The following is a 13078-nucleotide window of genomic DNA, read 5'->3' as shown; positions in this document are numbered from 1 at the left end:
TGTGGGGAACATGTTTCTAAAAAATTGTGGGATGGTTCTCATCTATAAAATACTAACATGTGCTAGGCAGCTCAAGATTTCTTGCTTCCTGGGTTTTTACTGAAATTTAAGGTTGTTACTAAGGATTAGAATTCTAGTTCATATGTAATTCTACATATAAAATGTGCAAAAGCCAATGTGTTTTTATTCAGAAAAAAATAATTTTATATAACTCAGAAGTCATCTAAAGTCTATTAATAATTCAAATTATGGACTTGAAAAGTTACTTATGAAACAATGTAGAAAAGAAGTAGAGGAAAGATGTGGAGAAAGTTATGAGTATGAAGATGTATTTTTGGTAAGGAAGGTTATAAAGAAAATAATTTTGTATGACAAAGCATCTTATAATGGTAAATTTTTTGTCCTAAAGTTAAATGACTGAAAAAAAAAAACAGAAAGAAGAAGAAAGAAGAAGAAGGAAAATCCAGGACAAATCAGAAAGTCCAAGCATATCATAGATGGTGTAAGTCATATATAGTTTATTTCCTATTTCTTTGTGTGTCTATCTGTATGTACAGACAGCGAAAATATAAAATTTAAAAGGTTTAAATAATACTCTCTTAAAACAAGATAGAATATTGGAGAAATTTGGCTAATTAACACTGCTCATAAAGTTCTTTGTCCTGATGAAAGTAAAATAAGAAATATTGTAAAGAAACACACTGGCAGTTTGGCAGTTCTTTCTTAATATAGTTAATCATGAAGCCAGTCAGAAGCCAGATATATCAGCAACCAAATTTCCCTACATGCTTGCATTGCTTCACACTGTATTTGCTCTTCTGTATAGATATACTATCTATTAAAGTATATATACTATTTATTAAAGTATAATCACTTACTGGTCACATACCTAAAGTGATTTTTTTTTTTTTTTGGATACAGATTCTCACTGTCATCCAGGTTGGAGTGCAGTGGCATGATCTTGGCTCCACCTCCCGATCACACAATTTTCATGCCTCAGCCTCCTCCAGAGTAGCTGGGATTATAGGTGTGTGCCATCATGCCTGGCCAATTTTTGTATTTTTAGTAGAGATGGAGTATTACCATGTTGGCCAGGCTGGTCTCAAACTCCTGGCCTCAAGTGATCTACCCACCTCCACCTCCCAAAGTGCTGAGATTACAGGCGTGAGCCACCATGCCCATCCTAAAGTGAATTTCTTAATTGTACTATATATATATAGTGGTATTGGTGAACTTAAAGACATTAAATTGTACATCAGGAACAAAATATTCATCATGTGGTTTTTTTGGCTCTGGGTAACACTGTAGCCTCCAAGGTAAACTGAGTAGAAAATTTTCAGGTTGGTTTCCTGTTTGTTTTTTCTTTTAATTTGCATTTATTTGCTGTTTGCTCTTCTTTAGGTTTTACTTATATATACATATTAATAAAACCATTGATGGTTTTTAGTTTCTAATGGAAGGAAGGCTCTTATTTGGTGCCATGAATAGTCATTTTGTTTCCTATGCATTTCCAGTAACTCATCATTTGCTCTACTTATCCAAAGTTCCTAAGCTACCTTTTTCAAGCCTCCAAAAATTGATGGTGGACATCAGCCTTTAAAGTTTGTTTGGTTTTGCTTACCTCTAATGAACTAGAGAGCTATAAGAACTTTAAGGCTCCTGGCAAAAAATAATAAAAGGTTTATTCTTATAAGTTCTGAACAGAAATAGTACATTATTATTGGTTATTTGGAAAAGTAGGTGAGAGAAATGTTTAAATGGTGTTAATTTCCAAGGTAATTCAATTCAATCAACAATTTGAGTGGTTTCAGATCTTTTCCTTTAATGAGGCAAAACTGCTACACGGGTACAAAGTTTTAAGATTCAGAAAAAAATTGGCTTTAAGGAAATTATATTGATTGGGCTTTCTCTCAAACTAATTTAGTTGTGTTTACCATTATTAAGATTAAATAACATTTACTTGGATTAAGTCATAAAAAAAATTATAAGACTTTCTAGTGTTTTTTTATCCTAAGCTGTTTATCACTGATGGGCCTTCATGTGTATACTTGAAAACAAAATATGTACATACAAGTGTTGCGCCAGTTTGAAGATTCTAGTGGTGTAAGTCACCTAAATCAGTTGTCAGTACTGCCTCTAGAAACCAATCTTGGAAATGTAAGATGAGGCTCTTTTAAAATAGCTGAAAAGAAATTACTGTGTGCTTGCTGTCACTTTGTCCTTGTTTTGTTGTATATTTTTTAAATGAAAGATTTATCCTCATACTGAATTTCCAGAACTCATACTTGCATTTACCTTTTTTTTTTTAATGATGGAAAGAAAAGTTAACCATCTTACTTTGGTAAGTTTGGCACAGGACCTACCACATTTTTGAGGCTCTAGGTCACAGTTTTGTCACTAGAATGCTAACAGATAAATGCAAGGAGTAACCTAACCACTTTAATACAATGGATTGTATAATGGGTTTAAGTGTTTCAGACGGTAACTACTGGACACCAAATCCCAGGGTTTTATTTTGTGACATATTAGAGAGAATGATGGGGTTTTCTATCGTAAAAATACCCTATTAAATAATTCTTAGAAAACAATTATTTAATAATTCAAAGGCCTTTGACTCCTGGGTCCAAAAAACACCAACACCTGCTAAATCTTGAGCATTGACACCAATTGAAGCCTCATCTTCAGACTCAGAAGGTGACAACGAAAATGAACTGCTTTCATGAGACACAGGGCTAGAAATTAAAACCATTCAATCCCTCTAGGCCCAGGAACTACTGCAGAAAAGGTGAGCATGTGAACTTGTAAGGGCTGATTTTGAGTTATAAAATTAGCTCAGGGTTTTTCTATGAATTAAACATTGACATCAAAAGCACACTGATGCAAGACCAATGTCTGGGCCCCTGTGTCATAACAGGGTTTTCTTGGAGCATTACTCTACTCTTTAATAGGAAATCGTAAAAGGTTATAAAAAGATGGCCGGGTGTGGTGGCTCAGGCTGGGCGTGGTGGCTCAGGCTGGGTGTGGTGGGTCACGCCTGTAATCTCACTTCTTTGAGAGGCCGAGGCAGGCGGAGCAGCTGAGGTCAGGAGTTGGAGACCAGCCTGGCCAACATGGTGAAACCCTGTCTCTACTAAAAATACAAAAATTAGCCAGATGTGGTGGCATGGCCTGTAATCCCAGCTACTAGGGAGGTTGAGGCAGGAGAACTGCTTGAACCCAGGAGGTGGAGGTTGCAGTGAGCCAAAATCGCACCACTGTAGCCTGGGCAACAGAGCAGAAGACTCCATCTAAAAAAAAAAAAAAAAAGTTTACAGAAATCCTACCTTATAGTCAAACTGATTAAAATTAGGTTTACAAGGTTTTATTAAAATTAGCTTTAACATTAAAAATATACCATACAAAGGTAAAATTTGATGTTCTCTTTTGAATAAGATGTTTGTATATTATTAATGAGATAAAATATTTGTTTACCTTTTGAGTAAACTGTAGGGGGAAGAAAAAGGAGAGGGAGAGACATTTAGTTGGCCTCATGCTGTCTTTATTAGGCCGTATTGTTTAGGAAACTGAGTCATCTATCAAAGGGTAAATGTTTTATGTTTTTGGCTAAATGAATAAGAATTTTATAGTGACCTGTGATCCTATTTTGTGATATCAAGTGTCTTAAATCTTTGATAACTGACAGACTTCCCAACAGCAAAAATTTCAAGTTCTAAATTCAGGTTTTTTGTTATTACCTCAAACTAACTTTTTTGTATATTAGCTTCCTTGAAGTCCAAGAGAGACATGTTAGGCTTCTTTGGTATGTTAGAATTATACAGGAAGCATTATCAAATGTGAGGTGGTATTTAACTTGCTTTGGGTTATATTTATATAGATGTGCTATTAATATGTGTTGCAGGATTATATGAGATTCCTAAAATTCTGATATGTCTTAATATATGGTGTCAGTAATGATGATTATTATGTTAAAGTGTTGTATGCCAACAGAAAAAAAAAATTTCCTTGCCAACTGTGTCTTTATGGCTCTCCTAAGACTTTTGTCATCACAATTGTTTTGCATCGATTCTTCTCAAAAAGTGACTTATAATCAGATGTAGTCCAGAGATTATTTATTTAGGGGACTTCATGAAAAGGAGTCTTGAATGCAGATTTCTGATAACTTTGGAGATTGTGCCACTGGAATACAGAAAACTTCTAAGACTCTTAGAGTCCTAGAAAATGTCCTACAGAAAACTTCTAGAGTCCCTCTTAATTAAAAGAATAACATGTTTATAAAGATGACTAACCCAATATGAAGCACAGCAGGAGTTGATTGCATGGACTGAACTAATGTGAGACTGAAATAATTTTTTATGGTTGTGTTTGAAAAAGTCTGGAGAATTTTTGTTTTTCAGAATCTGGAGAATTTTTTTCTTTTAAGCTTCGTAGCCTTTAGAGAATACAAAAAACTAGCCGGGCGAGGTGGCGGGCGCCTGTAATCCCAGCTACTCGGGAGGCTGAGGCAGGAGAATGGCGTGAACCCGGGAGGCGGAGCTTGCAGTGAGCTGAGATCCGGCCACTGCACTCCAGCCTGGGCGGCAGAGCGAGACTCCGTCTCAAAAAAAAAAAAAAAAAAAAGAATACAGTATATTAAGTAGAGTATACCCTTGTAAACAGAATTTAAGGCATTTTCTCTCTCCCTAATTTCTCCAGAATTTATAAACTATTTGTGAATACTCTTAATTCATGGCAATGTGTTTTCTTGCATACATTTAATAAAAATCTATTTTCTTTTATAATGGGACACAGTTGGAGGAACAAGTTATTTTCCCAGGGCTTTGACTGAAATGGCCTTGTGAGAGGTTCCAGCAAAGCCAATTAGGAGAGCCCATATAGACAATAATTTTTGCTGCACTTTGTGTGGGTAAATAAGCCAAGTATATGTAACTGAGGCTTATTTTGCAGGTAGGCCCACCCTGGTGTGATATGTCTTTGGTGGAAGTGGGGAACAGCAATGATATAGATTGTGTCTCAGAAAAAACTATAGTATTAGATTAACTTTTGATTCCTGGGTGGCCACGTGGTCACCCATAGTATGGAACTGCACCCACACCATTCCTCAGCATGAAGCTGCCAGAAAGATTGAGGATCAGATTCCCCATGATCCAGGAAATGATAAATAGAAAGAGGGGGACTGAAACCAACACAATAGTCCCATATACAATTCTTTCGAATAAACACAGAAATTGACCCTTCTGATCTTAAAGCTGAAACTTATATTTGTTTTATCTGAGTTCCTTCCCCAGGAAAGGGACACCCAGGCCTCTCAAAAGATATAAAAGAACTGAAACTCATCAGATCATCACATCCGGACAATGAGACACCAGGCCCCTCATTTCTCATGATTGCTTCCTCACCCCTCCAGAGTCCATTTTCCAACACCTAGTTATATTTCTTTTCTTCTATCCATACCCCTAATTTCAATGGGTCAGGGAGATGGATTTGAGACTGATCTCCTACCTCCTCTGCTGCAGCTCCCAATTAAAGCCCCGGTGATACTTGTCGTCTCAGTGATTGGCTTTCTGTGCAGGCAGCAACAGAACCTAGGCTGAATCCCTGGTGCTTCAGTAACAATCGCACCCACTCTCATTGTTTCAGCAAGGATCTCTACATTAATGTCTCCCCAACTGTGGACCCTTTTCCTGAACTCCACACCTGTGCAGCCAACAATCTGATGAACATCTCTTCATTGATGTATCCAAGGCATACAAACCCAGCATACCTAAATCCGAATTTTTCTCCTCCTGCAAACCTGTCCCTCTTCCCACATTTCCTATCTCAGAAACTACCATTTATTCACCCAAGGACCAAAGCCAGAGACCTGGAAGTCATTCTCCACCCTGTCCTCACCCTTACCTCCTCACCACAACTCCCCAAGAGACCTATTGATTATACTTTCCAACTGTGTCTTGAATCCATCCATTTCTTCCCATTCCTCTGGATTCCTATTTTCCTAACTGGTCTCCCTGCTTCCAGATTTTCCACTCTGCTGTCCTGGCATCATTGTATCTGCCCTTCTCTTTCTCCCTGTCTTGTACCTATCCAAGCAATTCCTCAAACTGAAGTCAAAGTCGTTTTTCTACAATGCAAATTCTATTTTGGTCCCCTCTCCTTATCACATTTCAGTGGATAAAGTCCAAAACTGTTCATATCCCACTTCTGCTTGCCTCTCAAGTCTCATCTCTCTCAACTCCTGCCTCTCTCTCCACAATGCCACCATACTAATATTTTCTGGATACCTGGAACACTCTGGTTTCTCTTTCATCTCGGACCTTTGCACATAAGGAGCCCTCTAACTGCAATTTATTATTGTCTCCTTCCAGCTAATTTTTTCTCCTCCTTCATACCTCAGTTCAAATGCCAAATATCTGGGAAGCTTTGGCTGTGCCCTTTGGACTCTAGTAGACATCCCAGCTTTTTTCCATCAAAGCACTGCTGCACTTTACTATTTACTATTTTGTTACCTGCATTCACATACGCACACTAATCACTATTAGGGCAGGGGCGGTTTCTACTGTGCTCCTCATTGCTTCCTCAGCTTTCAATGACACGCCCTATTAGGTAGTTCAAGACAGCTGTCGCCCAGGCTGGAGTGCAGTGGTATGATCTCGGCTCACCGCAACCTCCGTGCCTCTGGTTCAAGCGATTTTCCTGCCTCGGCCTCCTGAGTAGCTGGGACTACAGGCGTGCACCACTACGCCTGGCTAATTTTGTATTTTTCAGTAGAGACGGGGTTTTATCATATTGGCCAAGCTGGTCTTGAACTCCTGACCTTGTGATCCTCCTGCCTCGGCCTCCCAAAGTGCTGGGTGCAGGGAGATGAAGGCCCTTGGGACCGTGACCAACTCAGCATTCCGCTGGAGGCTATATGATCAAACAACAAACTGCTTATCATGAATGCAGTAGGTAGGCAAACTCACACTGCCTTGCCACCAAAAGGTTTGCTGAGAGCCTCACTCCCTGGTGCTGGGCTCCTTGAAATTATTTATTGAGAAATCTAGCACCTATTGTTCGAAGAATGCAGTCTTGCAAACCTGCTGTGAATCAAGCTGCCCACCGTCAACCACCCCCGCTTGTCAACCACCCCCACTTCTCACTCTTTTGCCTAATAAATAAGGAGGGCTGTGTAAAGCTCAGGGCCCTTGTCCACTAGACGCAAGGTGCCCCCCGATCTCTTCTTCCAAATATACTCTTTTGTCTCTTGTCTTTTATTCCCACGTTTGCCCCCCTTTGTTCAGTCCCCCTAGGTCCGTGCGGGTTTCCTAGTGGCACCCCGAACAGCAACAGCATCGGGTGCTCTACAACTGGGATTACAGCGTGAGCCACTGCGCCGGGCCTCATCGATATCTTGTAAGTACCACCTCCTTTCACCTCTTTCCCAAAAGCCTCTGCTCATCGCCAGCAGAAAGTAATGTGATACAAATTTACAAATGGTCATTACCCAGGATCACCTGTCTCCGAAGCTAGATGGAAACACCTGTATTAAAGCCTAACGTCTGGAAAAGTCCGGCTCCTCTCCAGCTTCCAGTTCTTTGGATGTGAAAATAAGACTCGGCAGAGTAAGCATCAACTTCCTTTAAGCTCAGAGCGCATTTTGTGCTCAGTACAGTAATTATCTGACCTTTGTGTCCCATCCCTTGGGCTGTAATGTATACTAAGGAAGAGCCCTTATTTCATTTCTCAATCTCTGTCAGTATCCAGCCAAGCACAGTAGACTTTAATATTAGTGAAAATCAATTAAACAAACAGAACATTTCTTCCCCAGCTTTGAACTAAATAGATGAGCACCCTTAAACAAGTCGCTTCACCTCGCTGGAACTCAGTTTCCCCACCTAGGCCTCCGAGGGCTCCTCAAACTCTGGCAACCTCTAGCCTAAAATGCTGCGGAGATCTTACCACAAACTGGGGTGTCTGGCAGGCTATCTGTATAGATTAAAAGGGAGCGAAGCAAGAGAAAAACAAGTCCTCAGATGTATTCCGCCGAGAAGGCGCCGCTGGGGACACTCACCCTCCCTAAACCAGGGGGCCATGTAGCTCAGGATGTAGGTAGGGTCCAGGGTCTTCCGGATATAATCCTGGAAGGCTAGCAGGCTGCGCCGCTGCTCCGTAGTCATGCCGGCCTCTGCTTCCAGCTACGTGCCCGCCCGGCTGTGCCTCACTAGCTTTAAAGCCGGGTAGGAGGAGGGCGTGGCCAGCGGGGAAAGCAAGGATTTTCCGCTGAAATGATACCGGACGAGAGGCGGAGCTGCATGGGAATCTTAATAACTAAAAGGAAAATCGAAAGTGCAACTAGCGGTGGGCGGGGGCCGCGGAGGCTGTGCTGCCTCTCGCTAGTTTCGTTTCCCTCCGCACCGAGGAAGCCAGGAAAAGGAGGGGACCCCTAGGAACTGCTTTTATTTTTATGATCTTATATTTTGTTTTGCTTTTATAGCGCTAACGTTTAGATACTGTAAAATGCACACAATCTGAGTGTGCAATTCGATGAGTTTTGTAAAGTGTACACCAGTGTACCCAGCTCTCCCACGTCGGCTGGGTGCCAGGGTAAGTCGATGTTTAGCTTTATGGGAAACCGCCACCTGTTTTCCAAAATGATTGATTATATCCAGTTTACATTCCCACCTGCAGTAGGAGAGCTCCAGTAGATAGACACATTGGTCAGCCTTTCTTTTTTTTTTTTTTTTTAACTTCCATCTTGGTCGGTGTGAAATGGTATATTATTGTGGTTTTAATTTTAATTTCCCATATAATTAATGGTGGGCACATTTGCATGTGCTCACTGGGTCATTCATATTCTTTTGTGAAGCATCTGCTCCAATCTTTTCCCTGACCTTGGAGTTTTTTGTTTTATGGACTGACAGGAGTTTATTATGGATACAAAATTGTTAAATATATGTATTCGAAGTATCTTCTTCCAGTCTGTGGCTTACCATTTCATTTTCTTAAAGGTGTCTTTTGAGGAGCAGACGCTTATATTGATGCAATTTTTCAGGTTTTTCTTCTGTTGTTTTTTGTGTCCTCTTTAATAAATCTTTGCCTACCCCAAGGTCATGAAAATATTGTTTCCTTTCAGATTATTTATATTTTTAGCCTTTACTTCTGGGTCTATTACTATCTCAAAATAATTTTGTTGTGGTGTGAGATGGGGGGTCCAGGTTCACTTTTTCCATATTTCTAATTGTTTCAGCACCATTTGTTGAAAACTTTTCCTTTCGCCATTGGATAGCCTTGGGACCTTTGTAAAAAAAAAACCAAGTCCATTGAATGTACGTGTGTCTATTTCTGACTCTTGTTATATTCTACTTTCTACTACTTATGACAATACCAGTGTCTCTTGGTTACTTTAGATATCAACTAAGTCTCAAACTTAGGTACTACTAAGTTCTCCAAATTTGTTTTTTCAATGTGAAGATACTAGCTATTTGAGATTCTTTGCATTCCTTTTTATTTATTTTTTTAAATTTCTTCTTTGAGACAAGGTCTCACTCTGTCTCCCAGGCTGGAGTGCAGTGGTGCAAACAGGGGTCACTGCAACCTTGAATCCCTGTGCATTTCCATATGAAATAAGAATCAACTTGTCAACTACCCCTTCCTCCCCCCAAAAAAAGCTTATTGGGATTTTGATCAAGATTGCATTGAACCTACAGATAAACTTGGGGAGAAGTGACATCTTAACAATATTGAGTCTTCTAATCCATAAGCATGGTATGTCTTTTCATTTACTAAGGTCTATAATTTCTCTCAGCAGTATTTTAGTTTTGTTTCATTTTATTTTACAGATGGAGTCTCACTATGTTGCCCAAGCTGGAGTGCAGTGGCTATTCAAACAGGCACAATTATAGTGTGCTACAGCCTTGAACTGGTGGGCTCAAGGAATCCACCTGGACTCAAGCAATCCTCCTACCTCAGCCATCCAGAGTAGCTGGGACTACAGGCATGGACCGTCACACCTGGCTATTCTGAACTATTTTATGTTATTTGATGATACTGTCAATGGAATTGTTTTTAAGATTTCATTTTCAAATTGTCTGTTGCTACTGTATAGAAATACAAATGACTGGCCAGGCGCGGTGGCTCACGCCTGTAATCCCAGCATTTTGGGAGGCCGAAGCGGGTGGATCACCTGAGGTCAGGCTTTCAAGACCAGCCTGGCCAACATGGTGAAACCTTGTCTCTAGACACTAAAAGTACAAAAATTAGCCGGGCATGGTGGCAGGCGCCTGTAATCCCAGCTACTTGGGAGGCTGAGGCAGGAGAATCGCTTGAACCCAGGAATTGGAGGGTGCGGTGAGCCGAGATCACACCACTGCACTCTAGCCTGGGCGAGAGAGTGAGACTCCATCTCATGAAAAAAAAAAAAAAAAAGAAATACAAGTGATTTTTGTTTTTTGACCTTAAAACAGGCAACATAGCTAACTTCACTTATTTGTTCTAGTAATTGTTCTGTAAATTCCTTTAAATTTTCTAGATAATGATGTCATTTGTGAATACATAATTTAACTTCTTCCTTTCCAATCTTTATGCCTTTTATTTCCTTTCATTACAGTTTTACTTTTTCTTTTTGAGACAGGTTCTCACTTTGTCAACCAGGCTGCTGTAGCCTCCACCTCCCAGGCTCAAGGATCCTCCCACCGCAGCCTCCTGAGTAGCTAGGACCACAGGTGCACACCACTACACCCAGCTAATTTTTGTATTTTTTTGTAGAGATGGAGTTTCGCCCTGATGCCCAGGCTGGTCTCAACCTGCTGAACTCAAGCGATCCGTCCATCTCAGCCTCTCAAAGTGCTGGGATTACAGACATGAGCCACCACGCCTAGCCAGTTTTACTTCTTTCTTTCCAGTCTTCATGCTTTTTGCTTCCTTTCTTTATTACGGTAACTTCTAGAGTCTCCTATAGAAAGTAAAATAAAAGTGGTGACTGTTGACACCATTACTTTATTGCTAATTTCAGTGGGGAAATAACAATGTAGTAATAATAACTTTAAATAATATGGTAGCTGTAAATTTTTCTCAGATACCTTTTATCAGATTGATGAAGTTCTCTTTTATTCCTGGTTTGCTGAGTTTTTATAATGCATGGGTGTTGAATTTTTCAAATGTTTTTTCCTGCATTTATTGAGGTGATCATATATTCTGTTAACATACCAAATTTCATTGATCAATTTTTGAATGTTAACCCAACCTACCATTCCTGGGGTAAATCTCATTTGGTTGTAGATACAAAGGATGCTATATCATGACCAAATGAGTATTTTCATAAATATTTTTGTGTCTGTGTTCATGAGGAATATTAGTCAATAATTTTATTTTCTTGTAATGCCTTTATCAGGTTTTGATATCAGAGTTATGCCAGTCTCATAAAACAAGAGTTTGCTTCAGATTGGTATCATTTTTCCCTTAAATGTTTAACAGAACCATTTGGGCTTGACATTTTCCTTGTTTGAAGATTCTTTATAATGAATTCAATTTCTCAATTAGATATAAAGCTATTCTGACTTTTAATCTTTAATCAGTTTTGATAAATTGTGCTTCTCAAGTGTTAAAATAATTGGTAAGCCATTAGACTTATGTAGCTCTAATACCCTCATGAGGAAAATGAAACTTAAGTTTAGCCAATCACAGTTGGCTAACTGGGATATTGGTTGTATTGTCATAAATTTCTCATTTGGATAGTCCAAATAAGGCAAACACTCAAACTTTAACCAATGAAACAATTTCTTTGCTCTGCAACCCCTTCTAACAGAGCCCCAAACCACTTCTGGTTTGTAACTGCTCAATTTATGAAGCACTGCTGGAATACCTTAAATTTTTTTTTGTTTGTTTGTTTGAGACAGAGTCTCACTCTGTAGCCCAAGCTGGAGTGTAGTGGCACTATCTCGGCTCACTGCAGACTTCACCTCTAGGGCTCAAGTGATTCTCCTGCCCCAGCCCCCAAGTAGCTGGGACTAGAGCCATGTGCCACCATACCCAGTTAATTTTTTTGTAGTTTTAGTAGAGACGGGGTTTCACCATGTTACCAGGGTGGTCTCGAACTCCTGAGCTCAGGTGATCCAACCCCCTTGGCCTCCCAGAGTGATGGGATTACAGGTGTGAGCCACCACGCCTGGCCAGCTTGAAATTTTAATGTGGAAAAGTTTATATTATAACACAAAGAATTTGATCATTTCCTCTAAATTGTTAAGTATATTGGCATATGGTGTTCATGATAGACCTTATTATCTTTTTGCCTTTTTAAAAAATCAGTCTTGGCCAGGCGTGGTGGCTCACACCTGTAATCCCAGCACTTTGGGAGGCCAAGGCAGGCAGATCATGAAGTCAAGAGATCAAAACCATCCTGACCAACATGGTGAAACCCCATCTCTACTAAAAATACAAAAATTAACTGGGTCATGGTGTGTGCCTATAGTCCCAGCTCCTCAGAAGTCCGAGGCAGGAGAATCACTTGAACCTGGGAGGTGGAGGTTGCAGTGAGCCAAGATTGCGCCACTGCACTCCAGCATGGTGACAGAGCGAGACTCCATCTCAAAAAAAAAAGAAAAAAGAAATTCAGTCTTGCCAGGGATTTACCAATTGCATCTTTTCAAACAACAAATTTTTAATTCAATAATTTTAAGAGATAGGGTTTTGCTGTGTCATCCAGTAAAATGGACTCCTTTGATGTACATTAATCAAATATAACTTTAACTTCTTTTAGCTATAACTCTTTGTATTCTTTTAGCTATAGGTCTCTCTCCATACACACATATACATATATATTTGTATACACTCTATATATTATTTTATTCGTGTGTGTGTGTATTTAGTGGTTGCACTAGGGATTACAATGTGTATCCTCAACTTATCTCGATCTATTTAGAACTAATATTGTACCACATTAGGTAAAATATAAGACCATCACAACCATATAATTCCACCCCATCCTTTTTGCTATCATTGTCTGAAACTGTACTTTTATATATGTTATAAAATACATACTACAATAATACAATGTTATAAACCTTGTTATAGCTTGTTGTCTTTTAAGTAAAATAAGAAAAAACAT

At 39.5% G+C, this 13078-nt stretch overlaps 1 protein-coding gene and 2 long non-coding RNA genes across 13 annotated transcripts in view; 2 read left to right on the top strand and 1 right to left on the bottom strand.

Moving 5' to 3' along the window:
* Positions 1-8177, bottom strand: part of RIGI (RNA sensor RIG-I) — a 74065-nt gene extending 65888 nt beyond the window's left edge. For 9 of the 10 annotated variants that reach the window (XR_013404603.1, XM_077965168.1, XM_077965170.1 and 6 more), the window contains exon 1: positions 8048-8177. Coding sequence is in view for 6 of the 10 variants with exons in the window: in XM_077965167.1 (XP_077821293.1) it covers positions 8048-8153 (106 nt within the window). In the remaining 4 variants the exon portion in view is untranslated. The remainder of the gene's footprint in view (positions 1-8047) is intronic. The other variant, NM_001042668.1, reaches the window with a different exon arrangement.
* Positions 1349-8186, top strand: LOC144334676 (uncharacterized). The gene is made up of 2 exons (XR_013404797.1): positions 1349-3235; positions 6683-8186. It is a non-coding gene; the product is annotated as an uncharacterized LOC144334676 (long non-coding RNA).
* A 153-nt stretch (positions 8187-8339) lies between these two features.
* Positions 8340-13035, top strand: LOC144334673 (uncharacterized). 2 transcript variants are annotated; one of them, XR_013404793.1, is made up of 3 exons: positions 8340-8580; positions 10741-12098; positions 12290-13035. It is a non-coding gene; the product is annotated as an uncharacterized LOC144334673 (long non-coding RNA). The 2 variants fall into 2 exon arrangements; XR_013404794.1 differs by having other exon boundaries at positions 8353-8580; positions 10741-12123; positions 12318-13035.
* The last annotated feature ends 43 nt before the right edge of the window (positions 13036-13078 follow it).

Source organism: Macaca mulatta, chromosome 15 (genome assembly GCF_049350105.2).
Source record: "Macaca mulatta isolate MMU2019108-1 chromosome 15, T2T-MMU8v2.0, whole genome shotgun sequence".
Classification (NCBI taxonomy): domain Eukaryota; kingdom Metazoa; phylum Chordata; class Mammalia; order Primates; family Cercopithecidae; genus Macaca; species Macaca mulatta.
The sequence above is the reverse complement of the archived record's forward strand: the minus strand, read 5'-3'. Positions and strand labels throughout refer to the sequence as shown.